Genomic DNA, 16,985 nt, shown 5'->3' on the forward strand with positions numbered 1-16,985 from the left:
ACCTTTTTGATCTGAGTTCAGGAGGAGGGTTCCCCGGCTCTGTCCTGTTGTTAAGTTTGAATTTCAGTCCCATAGGAGCATTCAGTTTGTGATCTGTAAGGAAGGGTTTTCAGAAGTCTGAACTTTTGCTGCCTCTAAGCCACCATCTTGACCTGAAGTCCTGTCTGACCCCTTTCACAGAGTACTCAAACCTCAATATGAGAGAGAAGATCACATGTATCTAAAACGTATCACAAGTGTCTAAAAGCTATCACACCCCACCCCAAATATCCCACTCCCAAATGGCAAGGATTTCAGAAAGATAACACACTAAGCATAGTACATTCTTATAGTGTAATAACAACCACACTCATTTTCAGCAGCATGAAAACTTAGAGTCATCAGTGATGTTACTCATTAACCAAAGCCAAATGGGAACTAATCAGAATATTAGTCTACAAAAAAAGTACTAACAGTAAAAATTTGATGTTACACGGCCTACAAAAGAAAGGATAAAGTGTATAATATTTCTAGGACACACCACAAAGCAAATAAATTATTCCACAGGTCAGGGTAATAGATGCAATAACAAAATAGTGCACTAATAATACACTGTTCAGGGGGCAGCTGGTAGCTCAGTGGATTGAGAGCCAGGCCTAGAGACAGGAGGTCGTAGGTTCAAATCTAGCCTTAGACACTTCCTAGCTGTGTGACCCTGGGTAAGTCACTTAACCACCATTGCCTAGCCCTTACCACTCTTCTGCCTTGGAACCAATACACAGAAGGTAAGGGTTTAAAAAAAAATTTTTTTTAAATTACCCTGTTCAGAAAGATATATGTGTTTCAGTCTTAATACAAAATCAACTGTTTTCTAAACCCTCAGGGGTATCAAATTTTCAAGTAAAGGCCATATAAGAAGAAATTCATTCTGAAAAGAAGAATGTGTTCAAATAAATAAGCTTCTTTGTTTATACAGAGAATTGCAAATAGTTTTTTCCCCTTCATTTCATTGAGAATATCAATAAGAGCATTAGATCCTTTTACTATCTTTGTTGTGCAGCTATTTTCTCAAATAAAAATGTCATTTTAAATTAAAAAGTGGCTGCTAAGAAAACCTCCCTTCATTTAAGTGTCATAAAGGAACAACATAATGATTCTTTTATACAAGCAATAGTACTTTATAAAATGCAAATAAAATGAATTGCCTTTAAAGTAAAAATAATATATGTAGTAAAATTGTATAGCAACTAAAAATCTGATTCCAAGGTAATGATAATTTTCAAATCAATGCTTCCTTCTTCCCTCTTCTCTTTCTCTCCTTTTTCATCCCTTCCCTCTTTGGCCCACAATCACCTGATCCACAAAGCTGTAGTATATCACTAGCTGAGTCTTAAAAAAATCAGTTCATTGCCTCAAGTTATTAGTATTCTGACCCTGCTTGCTATCATTATTTTAATCAGAAAAGGTCAGAATAGACACACTAGCTAAGATTTAAGTGCTGCTGGACAAAGGAATAACTTACTTGAAAATGTACTTCCAAAATAATTTTACCTAGCCATGTTGCAACAAATCAACTAACAACAGTAGGACATATCAGCACCTTTATGTATATATGTATGTCTATGTAATGTATACTATGTTATTTAAGTGGCATCTGCAAGAATCATTAGGATATTAGCCTTTACTCAAACACATTATATGATATGTAAGAAGCAGTATCAGTCAGTCAACTAGCATTCATAAAACCCTTATTACATGCCAGACAAGTGCTAGAGAAGCAGAGTAAGGCAAAATTACGTCCCTGCTCTCAAGTAGTTCACAATCGTTAATGTGACATAGAGGATAGTGAGCTGGCCTTGGAGGAGGAAAGACCTGATTTTAAGCCCTGCCTCCTCTAACCCATACTGGCTATGTGATCCAGGACAAATCATTTAATTCAGATCTCTAAGCAACTCTCTGAGACTATAATTTAAAAAAAAAAAAAAAAGGAAGTTTCTTTATGCAGGATTTCCCTAGATCAATGAAATGTCTGGTCCTTATCTCTCTCCCTATCTAATATATATCAAATAGTAGCACAGTTTTAGAAAAGCAAGGTTAAAGTATTTTGGTTTCACACTGTTCTTTCATTGAAGATCCCTGAGACCTAAGAGCTAGGAATCCATATGCTTTATCATCAGTTAAAATCTAGTGAGAAATAGGAAGAAAATATTAATCAAAAGCGTAGTTGATTAATATGAAAAATTGTCATTTGGAATGATAGAGGCAATCATTACTGAATCAAAAAGAAAGACATTACTTGCATAATTAATTGAATGAATGAATAAATGAAAACCAATTTGGGCATAATGGTGATCAACAGATAACTTAGGAAGGTAGAGAAGGCAACAAAAGAAACCATCAGATGGTTAAGGAATTAGATTTATTTAAAAACAAATAAACAATTTAAATACCAGATGATGGAAAAATGTCATTCGTTGGGGTATGGATGAAATATCCTGGAAATTAGTGTACAACATCTGAAATACTTAATCTCTGCAATGGAATTATTAAATCAGTAGATTAATAATAAACATCTACAATATGCTAAGCTATTAGTACTCTGACAAGACTGACAAAGTTATGTTTTGTTTTAAAATCTTATAAAGATTAAGTAGTCATTCTTTATGTGATTAAAGGAAGACCTGTATATATATATATATACATATATATGTATATCTATTTAGACTATCATATAGTCATTATTAAATACACATTGTGAAGAATAAATCTAGCTTCTAAAAGTTTATTAAAGTTATTTGAAACAAGTGGTGCATTGACAAATACAAATTTAAGACAAGAATGAGTTTGATATATCTAATTTATAGAGTAATATAGGCAGTATAGCAGATAGAGTGCTAAGCCTAGTGTCAGGAAGATTAATTTTTCTGAGTTTAAATCCAGCCTCAGACATTTAGTAGCTGTGTGCCTGGGTGAGTCACTTAACTTTATGTCTATTTTTTTCATCTGTAAAATGAACTAGAGAAGGAAATGGCAAAGTACCCTTGAATCTGTGCAAAAACTTAAATTAGGATCACAGAACTGGATACAACTAAAAAAGGACTTAAATTAAAAACAGGCAATATAGCAGGATACATTATTTTATATGTGATGTCCATCAATTGGGGAATGGCTGACCAAGATGTGGTACATGATTGTAACAGAATACTTTTGTGTCATAAGAAATGACAAACAAGATGATCATACAAAACCCAGAAAGATTGATATGAAGTGATATACAGTTAAATGAGCAGAAACAGGAGAAAACTGTACAAAGTAAAAACAAAAATGTTAGATGATCAACTATGAATGACTTTATTATCAATAAGGCAAGGATCCAGGTCAAATCCAAAGAACTCATGACAAAAAAGGATATACACTGCCAGAGGAAGAACAGATGGAGCCTAAATATAAATTGAAACCTATCATTCTTTATTTCCTCCATGAATTTTTCTCTAGTATAAGCAATATGTATCTTGTATCACAATATGACAACATGGAAATATGTATTATGTGATAATATATGTACAACTTATACCATATTACATGTTTTCTTGGGGAGGTACAAAAGGGAAGGAGAAAACATGGATTTCAAAATGTCAGAAAAATAATATTAAAAATCATATTGACATATAATCTTGAAAAAAGAAAATAAGCATGTCCTAAATAAAACCTCTGGCTCTCCTATATAAATATATATGTGTATATATATATATATATATATATATACACACACATTACTATGATAAAACTTTTTTTCAAGACCTGTGACTACTTCAATGGTCAAATTAAACTATTGAGCACATAGTACAGATCGTCTAAGAACCACCCCCCCAAAAAAAAATTTACTAAAAATTTGATATATAATAAAACAAAAGACTTCTGTCATTTGGAGTTTGTGAATTTATTCAAAGGAAAATTTAAAGCACCCTATTGCTTCAAAATAAAATCTTTTGTTAGTTTTTTAGTTATCCTAGAGGAATCATTACTTTTTTCCATCTTCTCCTTTAAGAAAAGTTCAAACTTTCTATGATTTGCACAATATTATCACAGAAACAGATAATATGTTGAAGCCAAGCAGGTTAAAAAGCATCAGTCTTCTGCCATAACATGTGATTGTCAGGAGTTTAGCTAATTATTCAAGAGGACCATTTAGAGTTCTCTATATGATTATTCAGGCAATTCTAGAGAATCTTCCTACAGTGCAGATGCCATCTATTTAATTGAAGCTTTTGAAAGGCTCTTAATTCATTTTACTTGGGGAGGTACAAAAGGGAAGGAGAAAACATGGATTTTCATCCATGTTCATCGAATGTTCATCGAATACTCACTATTTGCAAGGCTTTGGGCACAAGTGGGATAGAAAAATTACTGATATCCCAGTTCCTAGTCTAAAGAGTTTACTGTTAGAGAAGATAAAACGTATATCTACACAAATAGCTATAACGCAAGGCATAATATAAGAGCAAAAAGAGATATATAAATGAAGTGTTATGGTATTTGAACTTGTTATTGAATAATAGGTAGGATTTCAATACACAAATATGGGGGAAAGGAAGACAACTGTTGTAATCAGAGAACATTATTTTTTTAAAAAAAAACTATTGTTTGTCTTTCATTTTGAAGAAGACCAATGACATCATGAGGTGCAATAGAAATGTAAATCTGTGTGACACTATTTCTTGTTGTTCCCAACTGGAATGTACTCTGGCTTACCAGGGGCTACTACTAGTATGGGGACACATCTGAGGGCTGCCTATTTGCAATGGAGATAGAAGTACTTTGATAGATACTGAGAGATACTGCTATTAGTAGAAGGATGCTGCTACAGAGATAGAGAGATGTTGCCACAGGGGAATGCTCTGGGGTTTGACTACTGATCCCTATGTGAGGCTAATGGATCAATCTATTTCCTAATTTCCTCCTCCCTTCACTCCCTCCCTTCTCCAAAACTCTCCCACCTGTTCCCCTTCCCCTTCCCCTTAGCAGTCAGTCTCCTTTCTATGTAACTTAAAAGTGACTGTGAGGTTTAGAGAAACTGCTCTCATTCTCTTTCTCACGTAAGGAGGTTTATTGGAAACAAACAGGATGGGAATTGAGGTGAAGGGAATAGGGGTGTCCCTAATCTATAATGAGAATTTAGGAGGGTTATGGAAATAGTCAGTCTTGTCACAATTGTGACTCAGAGGGACAGTTAGAGAGATGGATAGAGGACAACTGTTTAAAATCTTCTTTCTTCTTCACAAAACCTCTAAGGTCTTCCAGTGTAATTTCAGAAGCCCCCCCTCAAGGGTCCTTCAGCCTAGGACAGAAGCTACAAGGATCAGTTCAGCTTCTTCCCCCTACAGCCAGGCTTGCCTCTTTTCCTGGTTAGTCAAAGCCCAGAGAGAGAGAGACAGAAAACAGAGGTTTCGCAGTTTCTCCTTTGTTCAGATAGCCCAAAGCCAAGCCAGCCCCACAAGAGTCCTTCAGCCAGGTTCAACTGCCAACTTTTGGGAACATTCCGTTTGGAACCTTTTTGATTGATAGGCAGGTCCCCAGACTTGTTTCTTGCATCTTGGCTTGTTCTGCAAAACCTCTCTCCAAGTCTCTATCATAGAGGTGATGTTTTGACTCACACAAATGAGGCAGAGTTGCACAAAGTCATCAGCCTCACTCTTCCAGTCATTGAAGTTCAGTCATAAGATGAAAAAAAAAATACAAAGGTAGGAAGATATAGGTAAGACTATAGAAGTAGACTAAGGTTGATTTTTAGGATTATTAGGTCGAAGATCTAGAGCAAGGGTTTTTAACCTGTTTTGTTGTTGTTAAAGTAAAAGAGGGATTAAATTTTATTTTCTTTTCCCCCAAGTACATATAAAAACAGATTCCAACAGTTTAAAAAGAATTTTGTTTCTCAAATTCTCTCCATCCCTTCCTCCTCCCCATCCCCATTGAGATGGTAAGCAGTCTGATATAGATTTTACAAATGTGCAATTATGTAAAACATTTTTCCATATTAGTCCTTTTGTGGATACTCAAACCAAAAAATGAGAAAGAAATCTTAACCTACTTTAAAATATATATTTTTATAACTTTGTTTCAATATAATACTTTCTTTTGTGTGCTTATGTGTTTTATTTGGGGCAGCTAGGTAGAGCAGTGGTTAGAGCACCAGGCCTAGAATCAAGAAGACCTAGGTCCAAATATGGCTTCAGACACTTAATAGCTGTGTAATCCTGGTCAAGTCACTTATCTCTGCCTCACTTCCCTTATCTGTAAAATGTGCTGGAGAAATTTGCCAAGAAAACCATAAAAGGTACAACCAAAATAGGAAGGGAAGCAACAAATTAGACGAAAAAAATCTTTCTAACAAAAACCTCTGACAAAGGTCTAATTACTCAAATTTACAAAGAGCTAAATCAGTTGTACAAAAAAATCAAGCCATTCTCCAATTGATAAATGGGCAAAGGACATGAATAGCCAATTTTAAGATGAAGAAATCAAAACTATTAATAAGCACATGAAAAAGTGTTCTAAATCTCTTATAATCAGAAATGCAAATCAAAACAACTCTGAGGTATCACTTCACATCTAGCAGATTGGCTAACATGACAACAAAGGAAAGTAATAAATATTGGAGGGGATGTGACAAAATTGGGACATTAATGCATTGCTGGTGGAGTTGTGAATTGATCCATTCATTTTGGAAGTCAATTTGGAACTATTCCCAAAGGGTCCTAAAAGGCTGTCTGCCTTTTGATCCAGCCATAGTACTACTGGGTTTATACCCCCAAAGAGATAATAAGGAAAAAGTCTTGTACCAAAATCTTCATAGATACACTTTTTGTGTTGGCAAAAAATTGGAAAATGAGGGGATGCCCTTCGATTGGAGAATGGCTGAACAAATTGAGGTATATGTTAGTGATGAAATACTACTGTGCTCAAAGGAATAATGAACTGGAGGGGTATTGATGCAGAGTGAAAGGAGCAGAACCAGGAGAACATTGTACACAGAGACTGATACACAGTATAACTGAATGTAATGGACTTCTCTACTAGCAGCAGTGCAATGATCCAGAACAATTTGGAGGGACTTATGAGAAAGAACGCTATACATATCCAGAGAAAGAACTGTGAGAGTAGAAACAAAGAAGAAGAACTACTGCTTGATCACATGGGTTGATGGGGATATGATTGTGTATGTGGAATAAATGATCACCCTAGTGCAAATATCAATAATATGGAAATAGGTCTTGATCAATGTCACATATAAAACCCACTGGAATTGTTCATGGGCTACAGGAGGGGGGTGGGGGAAGGGAGGGAAAGAACATGATTCTTGTAACTATGGAAAAATATTCTAAATTAACTAATTAAATAAAATTTTCAAAAAAGAAAAGAAAAAGAAAACCCAAAAGGGATAATAAAGAGTTGGGCATGACTAAAACAACTGAACAAAAAATTTTATTTTATGCATTTAAAAACACTATTCTGAGGAGGGACTTCCCTCTGACTGCTAAAAAACTTATTGACACACAAAAAGGGTTAAGAACATTTGATCTGGAGCAAGAAGGCATTGAGAGAAGTTGTTGAGGTTGAGCCAACCTTAGGAACCACAAAAGATTTTCCTGTAGAGAGTGACATCATCATTTCATTATATTCTTAAATATTTCTTTGTTCATTTCACAAATAGTTATTAATCACCTACTATGTACAAATCCCCATAAATGAATATTTCATGAACAACTGAAGTTAGCATAGCTAATGTTTAGAAAAATATATAATAACCAAGGGAAGTCATCCAATCTATCAACAACTATATGAAAAAAAGAGGGACAGCTGGGTAGTTCAGTGGATTGAGAGCCAGGCCTAGAGACAGGAGGTCCTAGGTTCAAATCTGGCATCAGACACTTCCTAGCTGTGTGACCCTGGGCAAATAACTTAACCCCCATTGCCTAGCCCTTACCACTCTTCTGCCTTGGAATCAATACACAGTATTGATTTCAAGATGGAAGGTAAGGGTTTAAAAAAAAAGCCAATAAGAAGAGAAATTGAAATTAAAGAAACTGTGAGGTTCCATCCTATACCCAACAGATTGACAAAGATGACAAAATAAATACATTGGAAATTGTTGGCAAGATTTTGGGAAAACAGGAATACTTGTGTGCTTTTAGTAGAAATGTTAATTACCCCAGACATTCTAGAAAGCAATTTAAACTAACATCAGAAAGTCACTAAACTCTGAATACCTTTTGACCTAGCAATATCACTACAACTATACTTCAAAAAGATCAAAGGAAATGGACCCATATGTAAATATAAAAAAAAGAGATAGATTACATTGATATAGGCATAGATTACATATATGTGTGTGTTTGTGTGTGACAAATGGAGATGTCAACCCTTTTTGTTATGGCAAAGAACCTGGAGATTAAAGGGGTATCCCATGGGATAGTGGCTGACAATAATGTCATCACAAAATAATGGCTGACAATATAGTATAATAAATTATATTATATAACTATAATGGAATATTGTTCCATCATAAGAAATGACTAAAAAGACAATTTCTGACAAATATGGGAATACTTGTAGAAATTAATGCAGTCAAGTGTGCAGGTACAGAAGACAATTTATATAATATTCTAAAGCAAAACAACTTTCATAAACTTAAACACTGATAAATACCAAGGCAAATTATGACTGCAGAAAATTACTGATGAAGGATACTACCTATCTCTGAAGTGATTGACTTGAGGTAAAGATTGGGACAAACATTTCTCCAGTCTGAATGCCACTGAACATAGTAGGATAATTTATAAGAAGTATCATATTGGTGGTCAAGTAGAAGCATCTTTGTAAAAAATGAGTAACACACTTGCCAATTTTTCAATGTAAAATATTATGAATGAATTCATTGAATAATGTCAATTAAAATAGCATTTAAATTTAAAATAATGAGGGGAGGAAGAGTCAAGATGTTGGCTTAGAAGCAGCAGAAGTTCAGACCTCTGAAAACCCTTCCTTACCAATCACAAACTGAATGCTCCTAGGGAACTGAAATTCAAACCTAACAACAGGACAGAGCCAAGGAACCCTCCTGCTGGACTCAATCCAAAAAGTAAGCCCCCCAAAAGCCTGTATCCAAGAAAACTCAGGTTTAAAGGAAAGGCAGAAGGACTCTTTGTGGTGGCAAAAATTGGAAAATGAGGGGATGCCCTTCAATTGGAGAAAGGGCTGAAGAAATTGTGGTATATGTTGGTGATGGAATACTATTGTGCTCAAAGGAATAATAAAGTGGAGGAATTCCATAGGAACTGGAATGACCTCCAGGAATTGATGCAGAGTGAGAGGAGTAGAACCAGGAAAACATTGTACACAGTGATTGAAACACTGTGGTACAATCGAATGTAATGGGCTTCTCTACTAGCAACAATGCAGTGATCCTGAACAACCTGGAGAAATCTGAGAAAAACCACTATCCAAATTCAGAGGAAACACTGTGGGAGTAGAAACAGAAGAAAAACAACTGCTTGATTACATGGGTCGAGGGGATATGATTGGGGATGTAGACTCTAAATGAACATCCTGGTTCAACAACAAATGGAAATGGGTTCTGATCAAGGACACAAGTAATACCCAATGAAACTGCCCATCAGCTGTGGGAAAGGTGGGTGGAGGGAGGGAAATAAACTGAGTATTGTAACAAAAAATAAAATAAAATAATGAATTAATTTAATTTTTATATAAAGCTAAAACCTCTTTAGCCTTAAGTAATGGGCTATTTTTTTTTTCCTGAAGCATTTTTATTCCATCTTTTGCTTTCCCAGTAACATTTATGACAGAAGTATCATCTGAGGACCAGAGATTTAAGCAAAACTCACCATTGTTGATAAGCACATGAAGAGGATAATTCCTTGCCTTGAAATCCTTCACAAACTGTCGAATGGACTTAATGGAAGCCAGGTTGCAGAATAAAAATTCCACTGTAAAGAAACAAAGTAACTAGTTATCTTCCAAATACTTCTTAGGTCACAAAAGTTGAAATAGTTTTGATTTAATTCAGTCAGTCATATTTAAGTTTAAAGAGAGGTCAAGGTTTTGTGCCATCCAGAATACAGGTGAAAGTTAGGTTTATTTTCTTCTTTCCTTTTCTTTTTTGTTTTGTTACTGATAGATATACATAATAATATATAATAAAAGCAGGAATGTGGGCCTAGAGGTGGGAAGACTTGGTCTTTGCTTTCTTCCTTAGCTTTTGGATTTATTTAAGTTCATTTATATGCCAGTCAAAGAGGATTTAGAAAGTGAATGGACTTTTACTCAACTAGTTTCTTCATAGCTGCAAAGGGTTACTTTGGCCAAGCTCCTAAAATGTTGTTTGTTTAGATAGGAGAACAAAATCACTTTTAGGGGTTAAATGGGAGGAAGCAGTTTTCTAAGTCTGGATAGTGGTCTGGGATCATAGATCTGGAATTATTAACAACACAGTCAAAAGAAAATATTGTTTTGATTAGGGTTGAGCATGAAACTGTTTTGCTTTTATTGATTGCCCTTGAACTATGAACTAAAGAGCTCTCAGTCCATGCTTGTCAGGAAACAGCTTTCTATTCATTGAATCTTAGCAGATAGGAGCTAAGATCTCATTCCAAGAGCCCACAAGATGATTATTGAGGCAGAGTTGCACAGTAGAAAGAGTGATGGACTCATGATCTGGCTTCAAATATTGCTTCTTCCACTTTCCATACACTCCTATTTGAAAGCCTCAGACAAATCAGTTTTGTGTCTCTAAATCTTTCCCTATATTTAAAATGAAGGGATTTTCCCTAGATGGCCTTTAAGGCCCTTTCCAGCTCTAGATCTACAATCCTCCCATACTAGAGAAACAGTAGAGTTCCCTAAGGGAGATAAGGTTTCTAAAGGAAATCAGAAAAATCAATTAGGAAAGAATAGTGTGATGAATATAAAGAGGATAGTAAGAGTAACACAAGTGTAAGGTGCCCTTACTATGGGAGTCCACATACAAACACAAATTCTGTGTGTAGCACTAGTATAAATTTCATGTAGATTTCCATATCACATATGTTCTCTATTTGTGTGCCCTCCCACACTGGTAATATGTTACCTTGTTGGAGAGTATACTCCATATGGGCATGGAGAGATCTTTCCTTGTTATTTTACATGCCATATTGTTTAAATTTGTTGTTGTTCTGATTAATATGTGCTCTGGCTGGTGAACAGAGAGGTATGGTTTTGAGAACTCTAATGCTAATCCTCAGAATACTGCAAATCTGCTATAGCTTTTCTAGGATGTCCACATGTGAAGGTCCCTTGCATGCTACATAAGTGTATTTCCCTTATTCATGAGAATCCGCTTGGAAAAAATCATTGTCAGGATTGTAACTGAGAGGTCAATAATTTCCCCATGCTCTGGAGATATATAGTTATTTATTTTTTAAGTCTGTAACAATATAGATTATTCTAATAGAGCTAATCATTTCAGCAATAGTTTTATATGCAATGAAATGTAGGAATACTAATTAAGACTATTATATAAGTGAAAAAAAAAAGTCAGTTCTTAAAAATGTTTTTCTCAGAAAGCCCTGGCAAGAAACAGGAACACAGAATGTCAAAAAAAGCTTAAAGGAAAAGTACAACCATTGTTTTTTAAATCTAAAATGCATATTTTTAAAACAAAAATGTTTTCAATTAGAATCAGTATTATGCTATAGTTTGATTATTTATAAGTATAGTTATTTGGTTGTCATTTATATTTTAAAATTATTTTTCTTTTCCATTCTTTTGTGTTATGTGTGCACTCCATTTCAATGTGAGAGATGATATTTTGCAAAAGAAATGAATTTACAAGCAACTGCCATAGAATGCGGTGGAGCAGTGAAGAGAGGAGAGCTTGATTGGAATCTTGGAGAGAGAGAAGGGGTTTCTGGGAGTTGAAAAGCCAGCTTGAGGAGTTGCTCCTGAACTCTGAAGAGAGATCCCACTCTGAGACCCTTACTCCAGCACTTGGAAGTGAATCCCACTCCTGCCAAGGATTTCCTATCAAACCAAGATCTGAATTGTCCTATAATCTATCCTGTCATGTTGAGAAGAACAAGACCAAAGAGGGAGCAGATTCTTACTACTAAGTTTACCTTCAGGGGTTATTCCCGGAGGTAGACAGAATCGCTCCTATTCCTGACCTCTCATCTGCTTCAGCTAATACCTAGAGATTTATTATTTTTGTGGATTTAGTTTTGAATTAGAGAGCATAGGAAAGAAACTCTAGCTAGAGAGGAGATTCAGATTGGCCTCAGCTTTCGCCGAGGGCTGACAAGATGACATCGATGCTTCTTTCATTAGTTTAGGGAAACCTGACACCCTCTTTCCTTATCCTATCCCTGTTTACTTCATACAAATAAATTATACATCACTGAAAAGTAGTCAGATCCATCAAACAGAACCATAAGGGGGAAGAAGCAGTTTTAGGGGGTTATCTTGGAGAAAGGATTCTACCTGGATTGGATTGAGCCAAATTGCTGGTCAACCATCATTGACCCTTTTCTCAGGTTAGCACTCTGCTCTGGGGAGAACACCTTAGACAGCTAGGTTACGTAAAACCCTAGTCAACTATCTACACAATCTCCTAAGGTGTTTAACTCCCATTTTACAGTGTTTTTTAGTAACCTCTTTTACAATGAGTGCTGGCTGTCATTAAGGTAGAAATAACATTTTAGTCATCAAAGGGAAATGGTTATTTGCCATAAAATAGGGGGGAGGAAGAAAGCAACAATATGAAAGCCCAATAATTATAAATAAATACTAGTAGCAATAACAAATTTAAGCACACTTTCCCACTATCATTTGCCAGGCTTATAACAAAGGATTCTCAAAAGACAGACAATGTGACTGATATTGCCAAAAAGCAAAACTTTTTGGAACCATGGCCATGATGGACCTTTATTTTTTTTGTTTTATGATAATTATAGATTTCATTCAGAAAATTCTGAATAATTATAGGCAATTATTTCAAGAGAAAAATATAATTTTATTTTCAACCAAAAAGTATAATGGGAAAAAGTTGATAGATATACTATCAAAGAAAAGGAAGATTTGCTGAACTATGAAAAATATAATCATGGCACATATAAAAGAAACCTTTATTGAATCTGAAATACAAAATTTTACAACATACCTAAGCCTCAGTCTATTTCATGTTCTCTACTGAATTTAGATTAAATGAGATATTTGTAAAGTATTTATCATAGTGCCTGACATGTATTACTCCTAATAAATGTTTATTTTCTTCTTTCTTTTCCACTTCCCAGTTCCTAATCAATCAATAATTTATTTTATTTATTTACTTATTTATTTAAGTACCTACTATGTGCCATTCCAAAGTACAATCCTAATGCCCCAACAATAGGCAGTCAATTAACAAATATTTCTTAAGTATTTACTATATGTCAAGTACCAACATATGATAAAAGCTCCTGAATCATTTACTTTACATTCAGTTATAAGGCTGGATATAATTGTGTCCTTTCAGGAACATATAGTATGTCTCCTTTCCTATAACTTCAGAAAGCCCAGAACACAGGATCATATCACAAGATTTAATGTTGGAAGGGCCAAGCCTATTAATATTACAGATGAGAAAAGTGAGACCTAGGAAGTTTAAGTAAGCATAAGCTAACACAGTTAGCAATGTGAACCCAGGTATTCTGATTCAAAATCCAATTTTCTTTCCACTAAGCTTTAGGGATATGATCTATATCCCTTGGAATGTATTTGGGATAGGTGATTCTCTAAGTCACATGAATCAAAATTAGCCTTAAACTGATTTTTAAATTATGGATTTATATACATTTTTATAGGAGATTTTCCAGATTACTTATTGGCAAAATTTTCAATAATTGTTTTCTGATGTTTTGCAATCCACATTCTCTCTCTCCTACAGTCCCTTCTTCCCCAAGATGGCAGGTAATAAGATAGAGATTGTACATGTGTTATTATACAATACGTATTTCTGTGTTAATCATATTGTGAAAGGAGACATATCACTTAAAATAGAGAAAAATTCATGGAGGAAATAAATTTATTTGATCGTACTAATTAGTTTTCAATCAAAATGGCTCTATGCAAATAAAAGACAACAAATCTGACTTTATTTTTCTTTAGTTCTAACTAAAAAAAGAAAACATATACTATGTTGCCTGTGTCCATAGTCATATAGTCAAGCATTCTCAACAACTCAATTAGCTCCCCCTGGAAATGACAACAATCAATAATGCTTTCAGATTCTTGAGCAAAGTCTATGTTTCTGATGAAGGTAAAGTTTAAAATGAGATAAATCTACAAATAGGGATGAAATGATAACTTTTGTTAAAGTCTCTAGGGTACTTCTTGGTTACAGAGATTTAATTAGTTACCATTTCCTTGAGTATGTCATCATTGCAGTTACATTAGAGAAAAACCTAGATGTCTGAAGACATTCTTCCTAAATGACTATTATACCTCCACCTGCAACCAAAACTACAATTCCCATTTGTAGCTTCTGATGACCAATTTCTACATAATATCCATCGGGTCATCGACCCCTGGTGAACTAAGGCTATGCTCACCCAGCATGTGAAGACTGCTTCGGCTGAACAGACAGAAGAAACCAACAAGAAGGTTCAACGGCTGAGAGGGCGACGCAGCAAAGCACTGTGGAGTGCATAGGGCGTGTTAGAGCACAAAAGACAACATGGCCATCCAATGCAGCTGAGGAAGTCTCCAAGTGTAACGATTTTTCGTGCCACTGGACCCAGGCTTCCTACGCCGAGAGAGTGGGACTGTCTCTGTGCATGGACTCTTCCACTTAAATCTCCTTCACGCACAAGTGTCTTTGTGCACACTCATCTATCATAGATGAAAATGCACAAAGACAATCGTCATCCTCGGTTACCAAGAGACTACTACTATACTATTTCAGATGTATGGAGGCTCAGTGAAGAATGCAGAAATAGGGGTTAGAGAATTAACAACTCCTAAACTGAAGAAAGAGCTTTGAGCTCTTTAGTTACCTCTCTGGAACATATTCATATGTACATTTTAAAGGTAAGCATGTAATGTTTTAGCTGACAGCTATGTATGCTAAGAGGTTCTATTCCTGGACAAGGCAGAAGCCTGGTTAAAACAGTGACTAGTGAAGATGAATAGAGCAAGAAGTTTCTGTTCACTTGTAAGGAGTTGAAAAATGTGGGGAATACTGAGGTGCCCTTTACCACACTAAAACTATCTGACTCTCTACCATTTAAATATATTAGAAATATCAGCAATTGCATCTTAGCAAATCTTTACTGGCAAAGGTATGTGCATGGGTGGGGTCATTCTATCTATCTATCTATCTATCTATCTATCTATCTATCTATCTATCTATCTATCTATCTATCTATATCTATATCTATATGGAGGGAGAGGGAGGGAGACAGAGACAGAGAGAGAACCCCTAATCTGTCCATAAATATGCTCAAGTCAAAAGCTGCTTCATAAGCCCTAGCCAGTGTCTTCTTGAAGGGAGTCTGAGAATGAGGCCCCACCACGAGCCTTAGGACCTAGGGACAGTGCTATAGATCTCTTATTCTTCTCAATATGGCATAACTTGCTCCCTTCCCACCTACTCCTAGGACTCCATTTTCTATGATTTATCCAATTACTCCTCCAAGGGGCAGATAGCCCCCTGCATTCCTCCCATTTTTCCCCTCTTGCCCAGAATACAGGCTTACTCGGACCCAATTATGGAGGAGTCCCCAACTCAAAGGCTATTAGCACCATGGCAGAAAATAAAATAAAGGTAAAAGAATAAAGAAAAAAGAAAAGAAAAGCAGGAAGAGGAAAGCAAAAGGTGTCTGTGACTTTCTCCTTTCCCCAAAAGGATATATATGCATGTAGCTGGGTGATTCAGGACAAATTGTTTGCCTCAGTTTCCTCACCTGTAAAATGGGGATATTAATAGTACCTTCTTCCCAGAATTATGTATTAAATGAGATCATATTCGAAAGTTCTTAGCGCTGGGACCTAACAGGCTCCATATAAATGCTAGTTTGTTATTATTAATTATAACATACAGTTAAAAATAAAAAAGTTGTTCTTTTACTTTTAAGGTTCCAAAAGACTGAGTGAGGAGGCATGATAATGTTTTTCAGAGTAACATATTTTACTGCTACATTTATATCAAAAGGACCATAGTGATGCAAAACTATTCCCATGAAGCACACCAATACATGGTAAGAACTTAATAATCTGGAGCTTCATTCTCTCAGACTCTGGAAAAAAGCATTTTAGAATCTTTACCCAGCTGTCTGCCATTATCAAAGTGAAGTGAGCAAACGTGGCACTTATCCTATTAATTGGGTTCCCTTTAAACTTGATTCCTATGTACTCTAAGTAGATACTTTTAACACATTCTATCCATGTGAAAATAACATCTGTCACATAGGAGAAGAAAAAAAAATCAAATCAAATTTGTACTGATTGTGTTTCACTGTAAAATATCAAACATCTGAAATATTGAACCAGATGGGGTTTTTTGCAAACCTCTAAAATGACTGCCATTTTTTCCTGGAATGGCAAATGAAGCACTTTACTGAGAAGAACATTAAGCAAAAGTGCATCAATTAATTGACGACACTTTCATTCAGCACCATTTTCTTACTTTTTAGCCTCATTTTTACATTTCTCTGTTGCATAATGAACTTTTTAAGGTACAAAGGTTAAAAGTGGGGTGTTCAGATTTTGTGGATATTTTTCACTTCCTATGTAAAGGGATAGAAAGGGCTTTCCTCCCTTACAAGAACATCAAAGTGCAATAAGTACTTAAACACATCCAAATCTTTGGTTGTCAGCATGTATCCAATTTGGAATTTGGTATATAGTACTTTTCAAGAGCTACAGAATCAGAGTGAAAAAAAAAAGAAGGTAAATTATGGCTAATCTAGTACCCTTTT

General features: G+C 35.3%; 1 protein-coding gene across 4 annotated transcripts in view; it reads right to left on the reverse strand.

The window, feature by feature from the left end:
• The window catches only part of DHRSX (dehydrogenase/reductase X-linked), a 541,162-nt gene that overhangs the window by 172,113 nt on the left and 352,064 nt on the right, over window positions 1-16,985 (reverse strand). For all 4 annotated transcript variants that reach the window (XM_056807700.1, XM_007501007.2, XM_056807699.1 and 1 more), the window contains one exon: window positions 9,882-9,983. In XM_056807700.1, the coding sequence (XP_056663678.1) occupies window positions 9,882-9,983 (102 nt within the window). The remainder of the gene's footprint in view (window positions 1-9,881; window positions 9,984-16,985) is intronic.

The sequence above is a fragment of the Monodelphis domestica genome, chromosome 8 (genome assembly GCF_027887165.1).
Source record: "Monodelphis domestica isolate mMonDom1 chromosome 8, mMonDom1.pri, whole genome shotgun sequence".
Taxonomy (NCBI): domain Eukaryota; kingdom Metazoa; phylum Chordata; class Mammalia; order Didelphimorphia; family Didelphidae; genus Monodelphis; species Monodelphis domestica.